Consider the following 23,400-nt stretch of genomic DNA (forward strand, 5'->3'; position numbering starts at 1 on the left):
ATGTGTTGCATGGCAGGCCCTGCAGGGAACTGCAGTCTGGAGCCCCTGAGTCCCCGCAGAACCCTCCAAGGCCTGTACGTGGTCCTCTTAATAGTGCTGGTCATGAGGAGCTTGGTGTTTGGTAAGTGGCTCCAAGGGATTAGAAGGGTCTCCTGGCCTGCTGGATGGAGAAACCCACAGACACCAAGCATTTGGGTACATATACCCAAGACGCTCAGGTAAACCCAGGCAGGAGGAGAGATGAGATGGGTAGGTTTAGTGGGAAAATGTCTGGGGACTGCTAATGGACTGATGTTCACCCTGAGGGAGATTTCTAGCGGCCACCCCAGGCCTATCTCACTCCACAGCAGTGACCGCAATGGGGATACTGAAGGGATCGTTTCCAAATCTCAGGGCAACAAAATAGGGAGGGTTGGGGAGCATGCCAGATGACAGAACCAGAATCCACAGGGTAGAACAAGACTGAATCCAGCTTGGTATGCTCCTCACTTGGCTGCAAAGCACCATCTACAGAGAAATAGGACTCAAAGTGTTTGTTGAGAATTTGCCTCTGCCTTGCACCAAGTGCTCTGCTGGGTCTGAGGATTCATTAATACGTGGTCTGGGCCCAGGGCCAGAGGAAGAGGGAGATGTATGTGCATGCAGTTGGAGAGGGAAGAGGAGAATGGGGGCTTTGGTGGACAAAGTTTAATATGAGTCTGTCCAGTCACAGGACACCAAAATCAAAGAATGCAGCCCCTGGCTGCTTGAAATCTCCTGTCTACATGAAGCAGAGACTCTTCCTGTCCTGTGATGCACTCTTGTTTTTACTTTTGAATATTATAGATTAAGAAAGCATGTTCAAAAGAGAGTCCAGGAGGGTGGGGAATTGCCCTAACAGGGCCGCCCAGGGCTGGAATGGGCTGCCTCAGCCTAACCTTTGAATTTAGAGGCTTGCAGAGTGCTGGGCACAAGTTAGCCCCTCGAACACTTGTTGAATGAATGAATGAGTGAATTAGTTAATTAATGAGTTCCTCATCTCTGCTGACATAAGAGCAGAGAAAGGAGATTTTAATGAGGACTAAAGCTTCTGATGACCTGGCTTTGAAGAATTGGTGACTTTATGGCTTTCTGAGTTGGGGAGGTGTGGAGGGAACAGTGGCGTTGACCAGCCTGGAATCAGGTGGGGGTGGGGTCAGTGCTTCTCTGTATTCTAGGTAAGCTTGTTCCTGTCAATCAGAAACCCCCTCAACCACATCAATTCCCCAAATACCTGCGCTGCTATCGATGCCTCCTAGAGACCGAAGAGTTGGGGTGCCTTCTGGGATCTGACATCTGCCTCACGCCGGCTGGCAGCAGCTGCATCACTCTCCACATAAAGAACAGTAAGCTGCCTTCTCCCGCCATGCGCCCAGCCCTCTCCCAAACTGAACCTCTCCCAGCCTCCTAAGCTGCACCCCAAGTCTTGTTCCCACAACCCTAAGACACTATTCCATCCCTGTCTCTCTTTCCTTTCCTTCAGAGCCTGTCTCACTTCTACCCCCTTCCCTCCTGAGCTCGTAGCTGACTGGCTTTCACCCTCTCACAGTGAGGGGACTCTTGACATCTGCAGACACCCTGGCCTGTCCTCAAGCTGCCTGCGCCCCCATCTGTCAGCACAGTTCCCGCCGGTGTCGCTGTCCTGCATCTTCCGCTGCGTCTTCAGCTTCCTTCACTGACTCTCGCTTTATTCTCCCTGATCCTTAGTGGCTCACGGTCACCAAGGTTTGGTCCTGAGCTGTCTTCCCACATCAGACGCTCTCCCCAGAGGATTTGATCTGCTTCCTTGGCTTCAGCCAGCAGCCACATACTGCTTCCTCCTGAATCTGAATGTTACACCAACCGCTCTCCTCATGTCAAATCGCCCACTGGACATCTCTGTCTCATTTTCAACTTGCCAAAAATTGACTTCATTTCCTCCTTCCTCATAGCTGCTCTTCCACCCGATCCTGCCTTTTTAAAGTTAACAAAAGCATAACACAATACGTGCCAGGCATTGTTCTCAACACTTGCAGTCCTCTGAGGCAAGCGTTATTATTACCTTCATTTGCCAGATGAGGAGACAGAGGTGCAGAAAGGTCTTGCCAGAGGTTCACGGAAGCGGAGCTAGACTTGGGGGTGGCTCCGGAGATGGTGCTCTCAGCAACTACTGCACGAAGCTGCCTTCATTCAGATCCTTTTGTTAGACTTTTTAAATAGCTGGTGTGTAGGCATGGTTCAAATATCAAAGTATACAATACAAAGGTGTCAAAGCAAAGTCTCCCTTCCACTCCCGCCACAATTCCCCTGGCTCCCGTGCGCATATAACCAACCACTCTTTTTCCTTTCTGGATTATACTTCCTGCAATCGTTTTTGCACACTCCACCCTACGCAAATATACTTACTATTTACTCTTTTTTCACCTCTTCCCCCACCCCCCAAACAGCATACCACAGTGAGCACTGTTCTGCTTGCTTTTGAAACTTAGCAGTTAGGGGAACTAATGTCTCCATGTCCCTTTGTAGGGAGCGTCCTTGTCCTGTTGGCCTGCTGGGTGGTACTCCACGGGAAGGGCATGTCAGAGCTGACTCCTTCATCTCACTATTACCGGGCATTTAGGTTACTTCTAATTTTTTACTCTCTCAAGCAGGGCAGCCGTGAACATCCCTTTGCGTAACTTCTTGGGACATGGGAACAAAGATTTTTTCCTTCTCTAATATATATAATAGCAGCAGATACATTATTCTTTTACTTTTGGTCTAGAAAATAAATGACAAACATCTCCTTTTTGCATCCAATCTTCAAAATATTTCCTCAGTTTTTTCTTGCACGGTCCCACAGTGCTGGTTCTCCCCATTTGGCTCTGTAAGTCCTAACTCCCCCTCCAACCGTGGACATTTCAAATGGTTCTGTCCCTCCAGCCTTCCCCTTGGAACTTCGGCAGAGTTCCGTGGCTGGTGACACACTGGGCACTCCACTCCCCACCCCTGCCCAATTCTAGGAATCTTCTTTTTCTTTTTATTGGTCCAGGGCAGGCTGCGGGGAGTGAGGGAAGGAGAGGGTTTGGGGCTCTGCCCTGGGACCTCCATGTCACTGATGCCTGTGGTCCCCCGCAGGCAGTGGTTCTGATGTCATGGTGAGCGACTGCCGCAGCAAGGAGCAGATGAGTGATTGTTCATACACCCGCACGTCCCCAGTGTTTGGCTTCTGGATATTCTCTCAATGCTGCTTCCTGGATTTCTGCAATGACCCTCAAAACAGAGCACTCTATACTCCTTAGAACAACTTCAGAGACATTGGGGTAAAATTCCATGTTTCTGGCACTCTCCTGAATTCTACCTGAGCTCAGCCAGGACAACTTCCAGGCCCTCACACCAGCCCTCTCTGCTTCCCTCGTCACTGGACCCCAGTCTTACCTCTCTTCCTCTTAGTTGACACCCTTCAACACCCCAATTCCCACTCTGTTCCCCTTTGCCCCCACCCACGTTCCCTCTTTTGCCCCAAGTCCCCAGATATTCCTCCAAAATAAACTGGTGTGCAAACTGGTTTGTCTCTCTCTCCTGGTGGAGGTGGAAGCTGAGGGAGGTGGGCCTGACTGCCCCATCATGGGGGCAGGAAAGGGCTCCCAGCTCTGCTTCTGCCCTGCTTTGGCATTTGACTCAGCTCTAGGCACAAAAAGGTGAAGAGGAAGTGGAAACCCTGCAATGGTGAAGGCCAGGTTAGGGGCATCCTCGGAAGTGCTGTGGGACCAGAGCTATGCGGGGGCTGGAGGTCCAGAGGGCTGTGTTGGTGGGAGGCGGCTGCGGAAGGACCAGGCCCAGGGAGGAAGGGGTGGGCAAGAGGCCACTCCGGAGGAGATGTTAGATCTGGTGGAGGGTTTGTAACTCTTTAAACCTCCAACTGCCTCATGACCTAAAAATTAACGTTGGTTTGGTGTCTTCTGTCAGAATACAGGCCACAGAGAGGTTATATTACGTGCGCAGAACGTCGTGTAGGTAGGGGATATGCTGTGTGATGCCATTTCCATCAAGCGCACAGACAAAACTCATCTGAGCTGCTCCAAGTCAGGACAGTGGCTACCCCTGAGAGTTGAGAGGAGTGCCTGCTGATAACACAGGTGTGTAGTTTACAAAAGTCCATCTCATGATATGTGCAAGTTTCTGAATGTTTTGCCAAAAAGGTTTGAAAATAGATAGCCTAGCTAGGTGCAACAGCACGCATCTGTACTCCCAGCCACTCAGGAGACTGAGGCTGGAGGATTGCTTGAGGCTGGGAGTTCAAGGCCAGCCTGGACAACATAGCTAGACCCTGTTTCTAAAAATAAAGAGGCCAAACATTGTGTGTGCATTTGACTAAGAAACGTGTATTTTTTAAGGGGGGGGAAGGCTGTAACTTCACCTGTCTATACACACTGACATGCATTCTCTCTTTATGAGGCGCTATCCCTACTTGACAGGTGACTAAAGTGAGGCTCAGAGAGATTGACTTAGCCAAGTGGCAAAGGAGCTGGGATTGGGCCCCCCAGCCACCAAGCTCCACTGCTTTCCAGAAAAAGGTTTCTAACCCCAGCAATGGGCTGCAAGACTCGGAAGGGCAGACACTTGGCTGCACTCATCCGGGAGTCCTGGTGCTCAGCACTGGGCCTGGCTGAGAGCACGTGTCTAGTGTTTACTGAATGTATGGGAAAGGATAAGTTGCATCCAGCATTGCTGTACAATTGCAATTTTTTCAAAAGTAAAATATTAAAATGAAGATCCAAATACTGCAGCCCCATCTGTGCCCTCTGCCCCTCAACCTGGACCCCCACGGGGGAATCCTGGGTGCCAGGGTCCTTGAGAAGAACTAGGGACCAGCAGGAGACCAGGTCCCTCAGTGCCAGGTGACTCTGGGATGCAGGTCTTGGCTCCTGGGTCTTTCTGGTTTAAAGTTTTTTTTTCTTAGGTGAAAAAACTTGGCATCACCAAGGTTTGACGTTCTAGGTTTTGTACAGTATGTTTATGGTTGGGAGGAGTCACAGTCCTCATGCTTTGATCTCTAGCTAAGCAGAGGGTGGGGAAGGATGTGGGCCCTTTGGGGCAAGGCCAAATGGAGTGGGCAGGGCTCTGCAATCCTGTTTGAATCCCACACCCAATTAACTCTCTAACCTGTTTATACCTGTCCACACCTGGGCCTGACCCCATAAACAATGTGACACAGATTTAGCCCAGTCCCAGTTTATTGTGGAGGAAAATGGGATGTGGAGCAGAGCAGGACAGACCCTCCCCTCTCCTCTCACCAGACCCCTATGGAAGTGGGTGTCAGGACACAGTGAGGTGAAATGGGGCTGAGGAGGCCAGAGACTGTCATAAGAAAGGACACAAGGCAGGAGAGCAGGCCAGGGGAGGGGATGGCAGAGACAGTGAGGCAGGGACACCAGGCTGCCAACTCAGGAAATATGCACAGAAGTCTACCCCTCAGCCTTCTTGCTTCAAGTTCAGTCTGGTATCAGATCTTAAGAGGTAGATCTAAATAGAAGTGGCAAGTGACCAGATTGAGAGGAGACAGGGGGTGATGAACACTCAGATAATGGAAAAGAGATGAGGAAATCACTGTGCCTTTCCCAGGTCAGCCTGGGCAGAATCCACGCTTGAGATTCTTTTCTAGAAGGAGGAACAGCACCAGGGTTCAGGGGAGGAAATTAAACCAAAGCCATATAGATGCTGGAGCACAAAGGAGGGAGGCCTAAGAAATCACAGTAACCAAAGAGTGTGGGTGTTCTCAGAGCAGGCCGTGAGGATGCTGGGGTGTTAGGGAGAGGCGCTAGAACGGAGTGCAACCTGGGAAGAGTAAGGTGTCAGGGTCCAGCCTGGGGAAGAACCAAAAGTCCTGAACTGTTGAGGAACAAGTACATGTGGCGCAGGGCAGCAATGGACAAGCCCAGGTTCAGGGGCAGCGTGGCCAGGGGGTCCAGGTCTTCAGGCTCCGTCCCAGCATGGAAGCTGCGTAGGGGCAGTGAGAGGTTGAGGGCCTGGTAGAACCGCTGGATCTGGGAGTCAGACAGAGGCAAGGTCAGGGACTTGTCAGAGGGCCCAGGCAGGAAGCTCTGCAGCTGGGGGCTGGACCAGGAGTTGCAGTAATCGTACTGGCAGCACTGGGCCTGATACCAGTACTCTGAGAAGTAGGTGTTACGTTTTTCTTGGCAGCGGTAGGAATTGTGCTGTCCACAGCCTCGGATGGTGAAGCGAACCTTGATATCTGAAGGACAGGGGACAAGTAATAAGCCCTGATTCTAATAGCCTCCCGCAGCCCCCAAACCTGGCATCCCTACCACTGACTCTCCTCATCCCTCACCCAGACCTGATTTCTACCCCAGACTCCTTCAGAAGAGGCTAGAAAAATTAGCTCAGCTGGTTCCTCAGAACCCCAACCCCTCCTTCCAAGATCCTTCTCTCTTCTTGTACTGCAGGCCCCAAGGAGCCCTCATCTGTGAAAGATCAAGCCATAGGCTGCCCCACCAGCAGCCCTTCCTGGGACTTTACTCACCGTAATAGATGGAGATCACCATGCACGGGGAGGAGTTGCTGATGGTGCACTTCTCCGAGCCTGAAATGCATCCCACAGAAGGGTCTTCTAAGAGGCAGAAGTGGCAGGTCCGGACCTCAGGAGCAGGAGCTGGGGAGGCAAAGGAATGGGAACACTGGCTCACTCCTAAGTCCCCTGCCCTGTAGGAACCCCCGAGGGCCTAGCTCCACCCCCTTCCTGGACTCGAGACACCTCTTCCACCCTGCCCCTGGGCCCCACTTACTTACCCTTTCCCACTGTGAAGCCCACCATGACCAGCACACCTACAAGCACACGGGCTTCTGTTATGGAATTCTGGGGAGAAGAGCAGTTCCTGAGGGATGCCCTGAAACCCCGCATTCCCATGACCATGATCCTTAATCCGCAGCTGCAGGGTGGTTTTGACAGGCAGCCTGAGCAGGAGCTGCTGTAAGTGCAGAGTTATATTCCTGCCTGGGGCAGGAAGTTATTAACTTGGCAGGAGGGACAGCGTGTACTCACCCACAAGGTCTGGTTCCTGAGTGTGGGAGCCATGGCCCAGACAGGGGGAATACCAGGGCACCACCTGGGTTTTGCCCAGTTGTCTACCTTTGTCCTGCAGGCCCCTTAAGGACCTATTTCCTCCCCGAGTCCATAGATTAGTGTCTGTCTCTGCCACCATCTGCTGTCTCCAACAGGACCAGTCCCCATTGTGCTGGGATAAGCTCAGGGAACCAAGTGTCCACATCCTTCTGAGGTGAGCGCGTCTCAGCTCCTCCAGCAGGGGGCACACAGACACCACTGGGCCTGTGTCCTTCCTCTCTCCACCCCTTACAGTTGTTTACTTTAGGACTATTTTCCCCTTAAAACCAAAACTGGAAGATAGTATTACTAATTGAGACCCTTAAAATATTAATATAAACAGACAGTCATAGGTACTTAAAGAGAACAAATATTTGTCTAGTCTGTGAATCCTGATTTTTCTCTTTTCCTTCTGACCTTGCACCCAGTTGTAGGACTTTTGCCTGCTTTATACTAAAAACATCACCCAAATCCACCAGACACAAATTCTTCCTGTTTTTCAACGCGGGGAGGGTGGGCTGGGCCATGAGGGCTCCTGGGGTCCAGCACACCACCACCTTCCCTTCCGCAACCACAAGCAGCAGCAGACTAGCTCACGGCCTTTTCTTCCACTTTATTTCATATTCCCACAATAATGACACCTTTAATTTAAACTAAAAACGATAAAGGGTTCCTGAAAGGGTGACAGCAAAGGAAAGAAGGTATCAAAGACTGAGGGACAGGTAGAGTGGGGAATCAGCGAATCGTCTTGACTGGACTCTTGAAGTTGCTGGCGGCTTGGAGCTGCAGCTGGTAGGCCATTGGATGGATCTTGAAACCGTAGAGCCTGGGCAGGGACAGAGGTCAGAGAGGCAGCAGCGTGAGCCCCACCCAGGCCCCCCAGTGGCCTGCATTCCCACCATCCCACCCAGCTCCTCCATGGGCCTGCTCAAAGCTTAAGGGCAGTGGTTTTCAACCTCTTCGCTCAAGAATATTTGGAAACTTATCTTAAACATCCATTAAAACCCAAATACCAGGAGATATGCATCAGTATGTTTCAATATAAAACCGAACCTTTCTACTCCACAACCAGGATAAAAATGATGCTCTAGGGAGATGAACGATGATGCTTAACCTGTGGCTCTGAGGGTCCCAGGATGGTGACAATAAGGACTATTACTTAAATGGTGCTTCAAGCGCCAAACATTATTCTAAAGAATCCACACATCTGAAGACACTGTATCAGGCAAGTACTGTCATCATCCTTATTTTATGAGAAAACCGAAGCACAGACAATCAAATAACTTTCCCAGAGTCACTCAGAAGGAAGCCGCCCTAGCTTTGAGAAAAGCAGGCCTCAAGAAAGGGTCATGCTCTGTCCTCCCTTCTCTCTGGGGGATCTTGGGCCTTTCCTTTGACCCTTAATTAACTCTGTCCCCGCTCCCCACCTGGGCACAAACTGGTTGGCGGGTCGCTTGGGTCGGTACTCGGGATGCACCATGAAGAGCATGTGAGGGAAACCAGTGCCGAAGTAGGCGCCATCCGTGTGGTGGTGCCTCGATGACTTGGGTGTGTACACATCCATGCACTTGGGGCAGTAGAGCTTCACCATGGCTTCGCCAGGGATGTCCGAAAGGCCTGGGAGACAGCCAGACTCAGCAGGCCCAGCCCCCCTCAACCCCACCCAACCTCCCCCCAGGACTCAGGTCCCAACTTGCTGAGCCTCAGCGACTTTCCAGAAGACTGCCACACAGTGACGTCCTCTCCCTTCTTCAACACTCACCGATGGGCAGCATTGGCTGGTTCTCACAGTACACACGCGGACAGTAGCCAAAGTCTCCTTGCTGGTACTTTTCCAACTGAGGTGAATAAAAAGGAAGCAGTTGGCAGATAGGTGTGAAGAGAAGAGACAGCTCCCTCCGCAGCCCAACCCACGTCACTCTGTACCCTACTTCTGCCACCTCCGTCCAGGGGCCCCTTCTTTTGCCCAAATGGGCCCTCACACTCCTCTGCTGCCTTTCCTCCAGTTAGGCAGGCTACAGACCATTACAGCCATTTGCTATTTGTTCCTTGAGGAAGAGGCATTCTACAACAACTCCCTGTCCAAGGTCACATCTCTCTCCCTGAAAATACCCACTTCAGGATGATCCCCAGTCGGGATTCAATTCCCAGGCCCAGAGTCTGGGGTTCCTCCCCTCTTCTCAGCTCCTTGACAGCGTTGAAGCATGACCTCTTGCTGCAGGAGCCTGTTTCCCTCACTGCCTTAGGAGACGAGTGAGGGCAAAGAGGCCTCACCATCTGGGCGATGCCACGGTTGGTGAGGATGTAGCGGGCGTGGATCAATCCATAAAGCATCTCGGCTGCCTGCTCAATCAGGTCACTCTGGTTGGGGTTGTCTTCAAGCTCTTCATCTGAAACACGGCCCAGCCAAATACAACCACTTGTTTGTCAGCTTTCCTATGTGCCCTGCCCACGCCTGGGGGCTGCAGCTACTATTTGCTCAGCACCCATCTTTGAGCCTCACCCCATCTATCATCTGGGTATGTGACCCAGAAACCTGGGCCTCTGACCCTTCCATCAACCCAAGGCAGCTCTGCCTTTTCTTGACACCTCTTCAGCCTCTGCTCTCTTCTCTCCCTCCCAACACGTAAATGCAAGGATGTCAATGCAGAAGGTAGAGCTCTAGACTGGAAGGTGCAAGGTAGGAAAAAGAGACAGTAAATGAGACCCAAGATGAAACTGGCATTGTGGAACACAGCTGAATTACAGATTCAGAAAGTATGGAACAAGTGATGTAAGTCACAAAACTAGACAAGAGTCAGATGGAGGATCAAAAGAAACCATGGATTTTGGGTTAAGGTAGTCACAGAAGCAGAGGAAACTTAAAAATTCAAGAAGCAAGTGAATAGAGATTTGAAGAGGAAAAAAAAGTACACACACACACACACACACACACACCCCCAACCCTCAGCATGTCTCACCAGGCTCCAGGTCCAAGATCATGTCTAGAGCTTGTCGATAGTGAGGCACCTGCTCATTGAGTCCAGTGAGATTAAATTTGTCCTGGATGTAGTCTTCATCCACCTGTCACGACATGGAAGTCAAGAGGAAACCCATATTGAAACTCCCAGCTTTGAACTCTCTTTAGTCTCTCTAGCTTTAGTCTCTCTCCTCGGTTCACCTATACTCCCTCCCATAAGAGCTTTGGCTTTTCTACAGATAAGCATATACAACAATCTTCTTCTTGAGAGAAATACTCTTTTCAAGATCCCTGTTCCTACTCCTGCCCCCCATCTCTAGGAACCAGTTCTGTCCTCTCTGTAGGGACACCTGGCTCTCTGAGGAAGGCAGAAGCTCAACAGCTTGGTTTCTGAAAGCAGTTAGAATCCCTCAAGTTAACACACAGCTTTGGCCAGCACAGTGGCTCAAGCCTGTAATCCTAGCACTCTGGGAGGCCGAGGCAGGAGGATCACTTGAGGTCAGGAAATCGAAAACAGCCTGAGCAAGAGCTAGACCCCATCTCTACTAAAAATAGAAAAATTAACCAGGCATGGTGGTGCGTGCCTCCAGCTACTCGGGAGGCTAAGGCAGGAGGATCACTTGAGCTTAGGAGCTGGAGGTTGCCGTAAGCTGGGCAACAGAGCAAGACTCTGTCTCAAACAAACAAACAAAAACACAGCTTTGCACATCACAAAACATCTTAATATGTGGTATTTCAATTCTCCTGACAGACACCTGAGATAGGTGCCAGTATCACTCTAGTAATAAAAACAAGACACAAATTAACGAGTCCAGTGTTCTATTGCTGGAGGGTGGGAAGGTTGGGATTTGGGCCCCAGTATTGCTCCTTCACCACAGGTTAGTGGGGGGTTACTGAGGGAACCCTTCCTTGACAGGAAGGAGTTTCCATGAGGCATATAAGAGAAATGTGTAGAAGATAAATACGGAAGGGAACATCTGGTCGGAGAATATGTGGAGCTGGCAAGTAGGGAGGTTGAAGAGAACTCACTTCACAGAAGAATTCATTGCCACGGAGCCCACAGAACCAGGAAATCCAGGACACCTCCTCTGAGCTGCTCATCTTCACGTCAGCTGGGAAAAAAAACAGTGTTAAGTAAAGCCCAAGCTCTCTCTCCCCGCCTCTGATATCCTCCCTCCTCCCACAGTGCCCTCCAACCATGGAAGAATTTGGGGCCACCCTTTCTTAAAGGACCCCACACTCTAAAGCACCCCTCTCCAGCTCCTCTTATTCACACCTCAGCCCCTCTTCTCTGAAGTTAGAAATTCTTTGGGGTCTCACCACTTGTGCCAAGCCCAAGTCCCAACCCCGCCATCTGGCAGTCCTCCCCACATCCCTGGCACTTCTGAAGGCCAGGCCCCTCTCCCGTGTCATCTCCGGCAGGGACCTCGGCTCAGGCTCCCTGCAACTGCAGGCTCTGCACGTCCCCGGAACCTTTCCCAAGGGTTTCGAAGTTTACCGTTCCCAAGCAAGAGCTGGGCCCCTCCTTTTCTCACGGCCTGGGGGTAGCCGTCAGGTACCTTTCACAGGAGTCTCCACACCCCGCCTCCGCCCCTCAGGCCACCCCTCCTTCTCCGGTGCCCGACCAGGTCGCTTCCTCCCCCGCCCCCACATCAAAGCGCGAAGACCCCATGTGCCGCGCCCAGCGACAAGGGACTCGGCGCGGCGACGACCTCAGACTCACTGGCTGGACGGGGACCGGGACTGGGGTGGGGGAGGGGAGTTGCTACTTCAAGGAACAGCTGCGACCGCTAGAGCGCAGGCCGCGGACCCGACCGCGGCAGGCGAAGTGGGGTGGGGGGAGTGGAAATTGGAGAGGGCGAGGAAGAGCGCAACACGCAAGCGCCAAGGGTCGGGCGCCGCGGTGAACGCTGGGATATGGAGTCTCCGGTAGGGAGAGAAACTGGTGAAATGACGGAAAAGCGAACAACGAATCCCAGGATGACCCGCGCATGACCCTGGTGTCGCGAGGCCTCGGAGGAAGGTGCCAGGGGCGGGGCACAGTGAGGCGCCACCGGAAGCGGAAGCCAGGTTCAGCGCGCGGGGCCAGGGAGCCGGGGAAATACAGTGGAGTCCTCTCTGGACCAAGGGGCCGTGAGGGGGGCGGGGAAAGGAGCGATCCGGGAGGGAGCTCTCCTTGCAGCTTCCCTCACAGCGTTCCCCTCTAGTCCCGGCGCAGCGTTGCTCCCCAGGGTTTGACCCCTTCCCGGCCAGTCCGCTCGGTCCTTATCGTCTGTTGAACCCCTGGTCCGAGTCAGGCCCGCCACCGGAGAACACGACGGAGCCCATGTTTCACCCCGGCCCCAGCCCCGGCCTCCTGAGGCGGGAGGTGCGGCTGGGCTCCGTGCTGAGACCTGGATTGGATGTTCTGGGCTGAGCTAAGCGGTGTGAGAATCGGAACGGCCCAGTGTGCTAACCTGAGGTGGCGCCAGCCATTCTGCTGCTCGTCCCCTTGCACTTCTCCATTTCCTTTTAGGCTCTAAGTGTAACCTTCGAACCCTGGTCAGGGTAATGGTGAGGAGCAGCGTGACGTTATTTCATTTCACAGCTTCTCGGCATTCCACAGGTTTCCTTCCGCCTCCTCAGGACCTTTCTTAACCCAGAGAGTGGTTTCCCAGCTCCAGAAAATGAGTTTGGAGCGGGGGCCACGTTGAGGAAGGCGAAGGGCATTGTGGGGGCGTTATGTAAAAGTAGGACCCCAACTGACAGACCCTGGTGCTCGCGCTGCCTGGGCACGCGGTGCTTGCGCCTATGCTATTGGAAAGGTTCCAGGGCGGGAAACCAAACTGGGCGCTGTGCGTACGCCTGCGCGCTCAAGTAATGTGGGTGGTGGTTTTTTTGTTGTTGTTGCCACGCATGCGTCTTCGTGCCGTCAGGCTGTTTGAGTTTGTCAACTCTCTTGATTGGAATAGCGTCATTTTACCGTGCGGAAGCTACAAAGCAGTGCAAACGGGAGCCTGTCTCTGAAGTCTTCCGGAGTGTCACGTCTGTTTTTGTTTAGGAAGAGGAAACTCCGAAATGGGAGCAAGGAAGATTTAAAGGGCCAGGCTGATTCTTCTTAATCGTATGTCTTAGGGGGTGGGAAAGTGTTTTCAGAGAGAGGCTGGTATTATTTATTGTTGGGGGGGGTGGGGGGGGGGGTGGAACGCGGGACCTGTGAACAACTGTCTCATGGAGTTTTCTTTTTTTTTTTTTGAGACAGAGTCTCACTGTGTTGCCCGGGCTAGAGTGCCGTGGCGTCATCCTAGCTCACAGCAACCTCAAACTCCTGGGCTCAAGCAATCCTTCTGCCTCAGCCTCCCGAGTAGCTGGGACTACAGGCATGTGCCACCATGCCTGGCTAATATTTTCTATATATTTTTAGTTCTCCGATTAATTTCTCTCTATTTTTAGTAGAGACGGGGTCTCGCTCTTGCTCAGGCTGGTCTCGAACTCCTGAGCTCAAACAATCCGCCCGCCTCAGCCTCTCGGAGTGCTAGGATTACAGGCGTGAGCCACCGCGCCCGGCCTGGAGTTTTCTTTAATAACTTTTACTAAGGGGCAAGGTTGGTTATTGTAGGGTTCGGTGTTTTTACACATGACCTCTGGCCCTTGGGCTGTGCAGGGTCCTAGGTTGTGGGGTCACTTTGGGGGTGGGTGGGTGTTTTTGACACTAAGACTACTTTTCCTCATCCCAACAGGTTTCTAGAGGCGGCTTTGGTCACTGCAGGGGTCACGAGGGGCTTGGCTTGCTTGTCTCATCTTCCTCTTGCCTAGTCTCATTTTCTCAGTTCTCCCAAAAGCCATGTCGAGACCATCCCTCATCAGCTTCACCCCAGCCACCGACCCCAGTGACCTCTGGAAGGATGGGCAACAGCAGCCACAGCCTGAGGAGCCAGAGCCCACCCTGGATGGAGCTGCAGCCCGAGCTTTCTATGAGGCCCTGATTGGGGATGAGAGCAGTGCCCCTGAGCCCCGGAGATCTCAGCCTGAGCCTGAACCTGCTAGGGAAAGAAAGAGGAAGAAAAGAAGAATGATTAGGGAGGCTGCGGCAGAAACAGTGGCAGCAGGAACATCAAGAAGACATGGACACAGAAGATCCCTTGAGGCCGAGGATAGGATGACCCAGTGCATACTGAGGGCGGCCCAGGAGGGGGACCTGGCAGAACTTCGAAGACTGTTGGAGCCCCATGAGGCAGGGGGAGCTGGGGGGAATATCAACGCTCGGGATGCCTTCTGGTGGACCCCCCTGATGTGTGCTGCCCGAGCAGGCCAGGGAGCAGCTGTGAGCTATCTCCTGGGCCGTGGGGCTGCCTGGGTAGGCGTCTGTGAGATTGGTGGCAGGGATGCTGCTCAGCTGGCTGAAGAAGCTGGCTTCCCTGAGGTGGCCCAAATGGTCAGGGAAAGCCATGGAGAGACAAGGAGCCCAGAGAACCGGTGAGGAGAAACCTTAGCTCATACCCATCTTTCAGTATAGTCTGCCCTTCCTAGCCACTCCATGCCAGAGGTCCTAGAACAGAGCTGAAGGGTTCTCTCTTCATCCTCCAGTGTAGGCTGATAAGGTAGTTTGGTTGAGTGGTTATGAACAGGAGCTCCTTGGGTTTAAATCCTGATTGTACTTGGGCAAAATTTGTCTACATGTCCCAGTTTCCTCAGCTTAGAAACGGGGGTAATAGGCTGGGCATTGCGGCACGTGCCTGTAATCCTAACACTCTGGGAGGCCGAGGCGGGAGGATCACTTGAGCCCAGGAGTTTGATGTTGCTGTGAGCTAGGCTGACGCCACGGCACTCTACTCAGGGCAACAGAGTAAGACTCTGTCTCTAAATAAATAAATAAAAATTAAAATAAAAAAAAAGGAATGATAATAAGAACAACTTTCTCATAGGGCTGTTAGGATTCATTAGGTTAGTGTATGTTTATGCTAGAACAGTGCTTGCCATATAGTATGCACTATAAATGTTAGCTATAGTCATTATTACTATTATTCCTCCTTTGCCCGAGAGCTTGTGAAGCCTGGTTACCACCTCTTCTCTCAACTATTGCCCTCACTGTTAAGTGGGGAGGAAGGTAATTTTTTCCCTAGCAGAAAAGCTAGAAGGCTCCTGTCCTACCCTGCCAGCACCCTCTGAGGCCTTATCTCTTCCCTTTTCCCTTCCCCTGCCCTTAACCCTTTTTCTTCTTTCTCTGCAGGTCTCCCTCTCCTTCCCGCCAGTACTGCGAGACCTGTGACACCCACTTTCAAGATTCCAGCCACCGCACATCTACTGCTCACCTGTTGTCATTGTCCCAGGGTCCCCAGCCCTCCCACCTTCCCCTTGGGGTGTCCACCTCCAGCCCAGGCTTTAAGCTGCTGCTGAGGGGAGGCTGGGAGCCAGGAATGGGGCTAGGACCCCGGGGCGAGGGCCGTGCCAACCCCATCCCCACCGTCCTCAAGAGGGACCAAGAAGGATTAGGCTACAGATCAGCACCCCAGCCCCGAGTCACACACTTCCCAGCTTGGGACACCCGGGCCGTGGCTGGGAGGGAGAGAGCCCCCCGGGTGGCAACACTGAGCCGAAGGGAAGAGAGAAGGCGAGAGGAGAAGGACAGGGCCTGGGAGCGGGATCTGAGGATGTACATGAACCTTGAGTTTTGACCTTGGTGAAATCTGACCCTGGTTTGCTGCTGAAGTCTGAACTTGGGTCTCTATGACTTCTACTTCCGGGATCTGCCCAAGTGCAGACCCTCAAGTTTTGGTCAGTAGGCTCTTTTTGGGCGAGGACTGAGAGTTGAAAAATAAATCACCCTTCTCTCTCTTTTGTGGTTTATTCGCTTTTCTGGAAGCTGTTTTGAAGAAACCAAACAGAAGTCTGGGTGCCACATGCAGGTACCACCTGAGCCAGAAGAGGCAGCCTTTCCAGGTGGCATAATAGGGTCTCCTCCCTGCCAGTATGGGTTCGCTTTCAGGTCTCACTGCCTGCTGGGAGTGTCCCACTTGTTCTTTCAACTCTCCCCCTGCCACAACCAGGAATTGCCCAGCCCCATGCAAGTCTCACCTCCCCCAGGAAGAGTCCCCTCAACACTCCAGCAATTCAGTCACTGATTTCACAAACGTAGGTTTATGTACTATGCGCTAAGAATACCAATAAAAGACATTCCCAATCCTCAGGGAGCTCACAGCTAGAGAGAGACACAGCTATGTGACCAAATAGGAGAGGAAGTCAGGGAAGGTCCTCAGGGATGGTAAGAGTGGGTTAGGGTCTTGCTGAAAGAAGTCAGTGTGGTAGGAGGGCCCAAGATCATCCAGCCTATACGCTGTTAGTTGAGCCGGGACCAGAACTCTGGCCTCCCAAATCTAAACTTTAAGTCAAGGTTCTTCATTTCACCTATTTGTCTACGTTTTTCTTTCCCACACTTCCCCCCCGTCCCACTCCCCACTCCGGTGCTAAGCACATGGCGAGCTCACTGCTGTGAAATCCAGTAAGTCAAGTCCGGAAGGGCTGCTCTAGTCGCAAGACTCCCCTCATCATTTTCCTTTCTGGAAAAGCCTTTCATGAAATCACGAGTGCAAAATGGAGTGATGAGGGATGTGGAGAAGAATCCAAGCGCCAGGAGCTATGGAGGGCGGGCGAGTTTAGAGGGGCACTAGAGGCCCGGGGGGCCTCTGGGCGGCAAAAATGCAGAGCTGGGCTCGTGTGCAGGTCCTGGCCATTGCTCATCTCGGCTGGGGGGCCTGCGGTGCGGCGCGCGCCGACAGCGCGGGAGAACCGGGGCGGTCGATCCGCAGGGTCCGCCCAGCGAGCTGCGGCTCCGCCCCCGCCGGTCCCTCCCGTCCCGGTGCAGCTGCTTCCGGGCTCCGCGGCTCCTGGCGGCTCCGCGAGGCCGCGGCCCCACCGCTGGGCCCGGGAAGGGCCCCCGCGCACAGCGCCTGGACTCGTGGGTCCCCTGGTAGGCCCGCGCTTTGCCTCGGGATTGGGCTTTCCGAGTACATCTCAGCTCTGACCTTGTGGAGGCCGCACTCTATGCGTGATCTTGGGCCGGTCAGGCCACTTTGTAGGAATCAGCTCCTTAAATCAAGAGACGAACGCTGCTGGCTGGAATTTGCTGGACACCTCCCATACCACCTCCCAACAAAGAGAATTCCTATTTCTTCAACTCCTTTAGGGCAGCTGTTTAAGACTCCCCATATCCAGGAGCACCCAGGACCCGGGGCCACCTTTCTGCCTTCCTTCTTGGATGGAGCACCGCCTCCCCAGTTTCTGGGGCATCTGGCATCTCGAGGCGTGGCCTTGGTGAGTGAAACGTGGGGTGTTGCCTGCTGGGAAGGAAATCCGGAAACAGAGAGGACACTGTGGGGTGACCCAGGCCTTGTCAGATCTGACACTCTTGGAATGTTGTGTGTGGGGGGGGTGGGAATGGTGACTGAATTTGGGTGTGCCTCCTTTCTTTATCCCCAAGCTGAAAAGCAAACAAGCCACTTGCCACACTGGAGACTGCATAGCCATTTAGGGAAGTGAGGAGCCGCTTCTGAATTCAGAATAGGACGGCATCACCAAGCAGATACCTATTCCGAGCTGGAAAAGACTCTGGCTTCTGAGGAGACCCTGAGAGTCTAAGCAGTGCTGGGAAGCAGCCCCGGTATTTGGGGGCTCGTTACACACCCCAATCATGTTCCTGCGACAGCTTGGTGGCTGGCTACCTCGCCCCTGGGGCCGCCGGAAACCAATGAGGCCTGACCCACCTGCCCCAGAACCCAGACGGGTGGACAGCTCCCCTGAGAATTCAGGGAGTGACTGGGATAGTGCCCCAGAAACCATGGGAGATGTGAGGCCTCCCAAGACTAAGGACTCAGGGGTTCTGGGGAGCTCTGGGGCTGCTTCAGAACCACACAGGGAGCCCCAAGTTGAGCAACTGGGGAGCAAAAGAATGGATTCCCTCAAGTGGGACAAGGCTGTCTCTAGCACTGAAGAGTCTGGGAGACTGGAGGCCGGAGGATCCATTCCCAAACTCGGATGGGATCATGTGGATTCAGGTGGCACCAGGAGACCTGGGGTGTCCCCTGGTGGGGGACTGAGTGCCCCTGAGCCTGAAGTCCCAGTGGAGAAACCTGGCCGGCGTCAGAAGCTGCTGGGCTGGCTGCGGGGGGAACCAGGGGCTCCCCCACGGTACTTGGGGGGCCCAGAGGAGTGCCTGCAGATCTCCACCAACCTGACTCTGCATCTGCTGGAGCTGCTGGCCTCAGCCCTACTGGCGCTGTGCTCACGGCCGCTGTGGGCAGCCTTGGACGCACTCGGCCTGCGCGGACCGCTGGGCCTTTGGCTGCACGGGCTTCTGTCCTTTCTGGCTGCCCTACATGGGCTCCATGCCGTGCTGAGCCTGCTTACTGCCCACCCCCTGCACTTTGCCTGCCTCTTTGGCCTCCTACAGGCCCTGGTGCTGGCTGTCAGCCTCCGGGAGCCCAGTGGGGATGAGGAGGCCACTGACTGGGAGAATGAGGGGTTGGAAAGGGAGGGTGAGGAGCAGAGGGGAGACCCAGGAAAGGGGCTGTGACCGTGGGGTGGGGTGGGGGAAACGGGTGAAGACAGCGTGGCCTTTAGAGGGAGAGTGTGGGGTATGACCCAGATTGTAAGCATAGGGACCTCAGGGATGGGGAAGAAACTCCAGAATATGAGGGCACAGGGCCTCCCTTTATATACAGGAGAACAGAGCTATTCTGGGTGTCTGTGTTTATGGACATCCTTGGGGCATCGCCCTGGGATTCACCAGCTGTTATTACTTCTTGCTTTTACATTTCTCTCACCTCAAGTTTTTTTTTTCCACCTCCACTTTTTAAAAGCCAAAAATAGTAACACCAACAACAAAATAGTGTGGTGGTAGAGAATAAAGACCAAAGGGTCCTCTCTAATTTTCAAAACTCCCTAGGGGTGGAGGAGACCAGAGGCAGATAGACAGACTTCTGTGGTAAGAGGGTGGTTGGGAGACCTGACCCAAGGGATCCCTTGGATCTTGGGACCTGAGCCATCTAGGGAAGAGTGGGGCTGCTAGACAAGGGGATTAGCAGGTCTGGATGGGGGCCCACAGGTGACAGGGAGCCTGCAGGGAGTGTCTGGTGCTCATGGGAGCCACAGGGAGTGGGGATAGTGCAGGCAGAACTGGCAGGAGGGCCAGCTTAGAAGGGTTGGCAGCTCAGACAAGCAGTGTAGGGGAAGCACTGAAGCCTATAGTCCCCACTTGGGGGCTAGGGGTTTGCTCACTCAGCAATAAATAATTGTGTCACACCAAATCCTAAATATATTGTTATAAAGTGAGAGTGACTGCCACTCAGTGTCCTTCCTGACGCCATCCAGCTGGGGGTTTAGGTGGTAGAGGGTCCAAGTGGATCTTGAAATGGAGGGAAAGGGATTGATGTCTGGAGACAACCTCCAGAATGAGATGAGGATTGAAAAATCATCTTTATTATTCTTGAAGGGGAGTCAGGAGTCTCCAGCTTCTCCCCCCAACAACTCAGCTCCCACCGTACCATCTGGGGATGTAGATGAAGTTACAGATCAGATACTGGACAGCTCACAGGCCTCTATGATGGGAGGAGGGAGAAAAGAAGAGGACAGAAAGGAAGTCCAGGGAGAGAAGCAAGGTTGGTGGTAATGGGGTGGGGGAGAACGAGTTCCTTCATTCCCCTGTGTCAAAGAGGGAGTCTCTGAGGCCTTTTCCCCTCCATGTCTGCCCCGCTGCCCTGTTTATCCACTGTAAACTCAGAAATCTCTCTTTTAAGTAACCCAGAGCCCATCCTGGCTCCCTAAGGTGATACCACAGCTCTTAGCCACATCCCTCTAGTGTCATCACAGCCTGTGACAAATGGAGGTGTCAACATAGCCATTCTGGTGATGTCAGCCTTTGGCCATGCCTTCTAGTGACATCACATGAGCCTCTTTCATCCAACACCCCCAGAAGCCTTGGTGGGTCCTAGTCCTTTTCTATGAGATTTTAACGCCTCACCTTGATTCCTGGGAGTCAGTAGGAAAGCTTTGGAGTCTAAGCAGGAAGTCAGGGACTGGAATTCCTCCACACACTTCTCCGGAGGGTGTGGTGAGCGATCTGGAAGGGCAGCATGGGGCCAGGCTACTCAAAGCCCCTGGTGAGGAGCTCATGGAAGTACCTATCCCTTCCTGGGATGTCATAGGGCCCAGAGTGAGGAGCTCCCCTGTCCCCTCTTGTCTCCCTCCAACCCTTCCTGCCTCACATCCTCACTCACTGTAGAGGAGAAAGCGCTGGTAACCCTGGCCCATCTCTTTCAGCATGATTCCACCAGGGCATGAGCTGGCATAGAGCTCAGTCTTCATGTCAGGGCGGCCTATTAGGGCAGGCGGGGGAAGTGTGAGGACCGATATGCAACAAGCTCAGGGGACTTAGGGAGGGTGAGGGCTGGGGAGAACCAACCTTCAGTTCTGAGATTTGTGCTTCCTTCGATCAGGTGGTAGATCCATTTCCGGGGCACACAGTGCCCATTTTTCCTACAGAGGTGGTGGTGGCAAGGAGGAAAGATTGAATGTCACTCTGACCGCACTGTACCACCCTCTATTTATTCCACATTATTCCTTCTTGAAGCCCAGCTCCCTTTGTGTTTCAAGCTACCTAAGGACAATTAGGCCCAACTCTCTCCAGAGGGCAATTAATAGAGCTATTGAATTCAGTGGGCTAAGAACAGTGGATATACTAGCTGAGAGCCCAGCTCTTGGTGGGTGAGTGCTCACAATTTGGGCAGAGACTGCACTCACTGGTGCTTCTGCCTCCTCACCACTCACGTGCGGATGGTAGCACGAAGCTGGAGCTGCATCGGGGCTGAGCCAGCAGCCATGTTGAAGACAGTGTTGTCCACAGGGTCAAAAGTCGCCAACTCCTCCTTGGTGGGAGCTGCCCCTGCGATAAAGTACCACTGGCCCAGGTGGGGCTCTGGGAACTGGAGAGACAATGAAGGGAGCAAAAGAGGGTGGGTCCCATGACAGGATCCATCCAACCTCTTCATCAGTCACGACAGCAAGACTTCAGAGCATGAGTTTTGGCTACCTTCCTCTTTCCAACTGGGGGTTGGATCCATGACAAGGAGTCATGAAATGACTTTTCCTCTTTGCCCCTCTCCAATCAACCTGGGTAACCACCCCATCCCCTAATTCTGCCATGTTTCCACATTAATGGCCACTGTATTGATACTTTTCTTCTTGCTTTCATCATCACAACATTCACACCCTCTTCTTCCCTTCCTTTTCCAACACAGCTTCTGGTCATCCTAGGCCACCCACCCAAATCCCTCAGAGCCTCCACCATAGGCTTCCCCCATTCTCAGTCCATACCTCCTTCCCATCCACTCCTAGAGTTGTCAGTTGGATGTGCTCAGGGCACTGGTAGATGGAATTAAGGAGAATACCATAGAGGTAGAGCAGAGCTGCCCAAATTCGGTCGAACATCTTCAGGCAGGAGGGAGCTGGTGCTCTATGTGGGGTGACTGGTGCCTTGACTGCTGTCTCCCCTACCAGCTGCTCAGTCCACTCTGCTTCCAGCTCCCTTGCCTCGACCCTTGACCCTTTCACCTGCTAATGAATAACTTCAACCTTGTTTTCCGACCCAAACCTGGATTACTTAGTGTTTGGGATTTCCTCCCCCTCTTCTGGATGCAACCACTCCACAGTATACCCACCCTGGCATGTTCAGGGTCTCAGCAGTTACTAGAAGAGCTGAGCCCTCCAGGTAGAAGCCTGTGGTCTTTCAACCCATATCTGAGCTGGATTGTGCAGCATTGAAGAGAGGTAGCATGATTAGGTCTTTCATTCATTCACTTAGCAAACTGTTTTGAGTCTCAGATGTTTGTCAGGAACTGGCTAATCCCCGGGGACATAAAAAAAATGAGTAAGACACAGCTCCTGGCCTTGAAGAAGTCAGTATAGGGAAAACTAGCAGCGTAAACAAATCATTGAAATACAGCCTGATAAGCGCTTTGGAGCAGGTATGATCCAGGTGCTGAAGCATGGTGGATTGCCCTCTGAAGTTTATGTTAAAATTGGGAAAGCACTATGTACACACCCTGACAAAGTTCACTGACATAAGTGAGTTCATCTACTCAACATTTATTACTACAAGAGGCTACATAATCTAGTGGCTAGAAAGGATAGACCTTGTTGTCACGCAGAGTGAGTCCAAACCCTACTACTTATTACACTTGGGAGAACTTTATTAATGTTTTTTCATCTGTAAAATGGGTAAATAATCAATCTCATAAGATTAAATAAGAATGCACATAAAGCCCTTAGCAAAGACTGTGCATGCTAAGTCTAAAGTAAATATTAAAAATAAATTTTAAAAATATAATTAATGTTTGCAAAGCACTAATTAGTTTCTGGTGGGTGAAAGTTGTCAAATATTAAGTGGTAAGAATTGTGGAGGCAGTCATCCGATAGTGCTAAGTGGCTGGAGCAGTTAATGCACTGAGAGGTGGAGCTTCCTTGATAGATTATTTATAACCCATGAACTGCTGCACACAAAAAAATCTGTCCTGAGGGGTGAGGCTTGCAATTTAGCTAAAAAACCAAAACAAAATTTGGATGATGGGTATGTGAGAGTTCATTATACTATTCTATTTTGGTGTAATGTTTGAAAGTTTTTATAACAAAAAACTAAAATGCAACAACAATTTATTAGGGGCAGTAAAATAGAAATGCTCGATCCAAAGTCTAGTAGGCCTGGATTTGTCAGTTCTGCCACTTTCGCTCACCTAAGTGTATTCACCTATAAAATGAATGTCAATGCCTCTCTCAGATGTAGGTAGGCTTTTTAAAATAAAACCCTTAGTATATTGGCTGGCACAAACTAAGAGTTTACTAAACAACTGCTTATTAGAACTCTTAACCGAAACAGTACCAGGACCCCTGGTCTCAGAAAGGATGGGCACCCCGGCAGTGATGCGTCTTTCCAGCGGAGTCGCAGCGTCGCGGGGCCGAGACCCTTGACCAAGGGCATTGGGTCGGGGGAAGGGGGAAGCAGCGGGGCAGTTGGAAGAGGGCAGAAAAACGGTAATTCCCCCTCCCCTGGCCTGCGGAAGCACCGTGGCCAGCCCTTTAATTCCCTAGGGTCAGGGTCTTGTCTTTCGTTCCGCTGGGACTCCCATTTGCTCCCAAGTCCCAAACTGGAAGGCGCCCCTTTTCTTGACGAAAGTCCTGAAAGGTAGGGGCATGCCCCCCTCAGCCGCGCACCGCCGGTGACGAACACGACGCCCACAGCCCGCAAAACGCCCACCTGGCAGAAGCCGGGTTTGGCGCAACCATGCGACCAGAATCAAAACAGCTCCTGAGCCGC

General features: G+C 52.5%; 6 protein-coding genes across 7 annotated transcripts; 3 read left to right on the forward strand and 3 right to left on the reverse strand.

Annotated features, from left to right (window-relative positions):
* LY6G5C (lymphocyte antigen 6 complex, locus G5C) lies at nt 1-3,278 on the forward strand. Its single transcript, XM_012653715.1, has 3 exons — nt 1-121; nt 1,197-1,364; nt 3,115-3,278. Exons 1-3 carry the CDS (start codon nt 1-3, stop codon nt 3,276-3,278), a joined length of 453 nt encoding a protein of 150 aa, XP_012509169.1.
* Nucleotides 3,279-5,477: 2,199 nt separating this feature from the next.
* Nucleotides 5,478-7,117, reverse strand: LY6G5B (lymphocyte antigen 6 complex, locus G5B). Its single transcript, XM_012653717.1, has 2 exons — nt 6,521-7,117; nt 5,478-6,232 (listed from the first exon to the last, which is right to left on the reverse strand). The coding sequence occupies exons 1-2, from the start codon at nt 6,540-6,542 to the stop codon at nt 5,832-5,834; spliced, it is 423 nt and encodes a 140-aa protein (XP_012509171.1). The 5' UTR covers nt 6,543-7,117; the 3' UTR covers nt 5,478-5,831.
* Nucleotides 7,118-7,692: 575 nt separating this feature from the next.
* Nucleotides 7,693-12,105, reverse strand: CSNK2B (casein kinase 2, beta polypeptide). Its single transcript, XM_012653716.1, has 7 exons — nt 11,782-12,105; nt 11,088-11,170; nt 10,060-10,162; nt 9,374-9,489; nt 8,862-8,937; nt 8,527-8,716; nt 7,693-7,925 (listed from the first exon to the last, which is right to left on the reverse strand). Exons 2-7 carry the CDS (start codon nt 11,157-11,159, stop codon nt 7,835-7,837), a joined length of 648 nt encoding a protein of 215 aa, XP_012509170.1. The 5' UTR covers nt 11,160-11,170; nt 11,782-12,105; the 3' UTR covers nt 7,693-7,834.
* A 40-nt stretch (nt 12,106-12,145) lies between these two features.
* On the forward strand, nt 12,146-15,863 carry GPANK1 (G patch domain and ankyrin repeats 1). Its single transcript, XM_012653718.1, has 3 exons — nt 12,146-13,161; nt 13,778-14,513; nt 15,268-15,863. The coding sequence occupies exons 2-3, from the start codon at nt 13,882-13,884 to the stop codon at nt 15,710-15,712; spliced, it is 1,077 nt and encodes a 358-aa protein (XP_012509172.1). The 5' UTR covers nt 12,146-13,161; nt 13,778-13,881; the 3' UTR covers nt 15,713-15,863.
* Nucleotides 15,864-16,911: 1,048 nt separating this feature from the next.
* LOC105817899 (chromosome unknown open reading frame, human C6orf47) lies at nt 16,912-19,368 on the forward strand. Its single transcript, XM_012653733.1, has 3 exons — nt 16,912-17,004; nt 17,221-17,348; nt 17,515-19,368. Exon 3 carries the CDS (start codon nt 17,725-17,727, stop codon nt 18,604-18,606), a length of 882 nt encoding a protein of 293 aa, XP_012509187.1. The 5' UTR covers nt 16,912-17,004; nt 17,221-17,348; nt 17,515-17,724; the 3' UTR covers nt 18,607-19,368.
* Nucleotides 19,369-19,489: 121 nt separating this feature from the next.
* APOM (apolipoprotein M) lies at nt 19,490-23,399 on the reverse strand. 2 transcript variants are annotated; one of them, XM_012653736.1, is made up of 6 exons: nt 23,341-23,399; nt 20,859-21,013; nt 20,494-20,567; nt 20,309-20,407; nt 20,053-20,151; nt 19,490-19,630 (listed from the first exon to the last, which is right to left on the reverse strand). In XM_012653736.1, exons 2-6 carry the CDS (start codon nt 20,909-20,911, stop codon nt 19,605-19,607), a joined length of 351 nt encoding a protein of 116 aa, XP_012509190.1. In that variant the 5' UTR covers nt 20,912-21,013; nt 23,341-23,399; the 3' UTR covers nt 19,490-19,604. The 2 variants fall into 2 exon arrangements, with proteins under 2 accessions (XP_012509190.1, XP_012509188.1); XM_012653734.1 differs by lacking the exon at nt 23,341-23,399 and adding an exon at nt 21,405-21,623.
* Between the last annotated feature and the right edge of the window lies 1 nt (nt 23,400).

The sequence above is a fragment of the Propithecus coquereli genome, unplaced genomic scaffold, assembly GCF_000956105.1.
Source record: "Propithecus coquereli isolate 6110/MARCELLA unplaced genomic scaffold, Pcoq_1.0 Scaffold426, whole genome shotgun sequence".
In the NCBI taxonomy this organism is placed as follows: domain Eukaryota; kingdom Metazoa; phylum Chordata; class Mammalia; order Primates; family Indriidae; genus Propithecus; species Propithecus coquereli.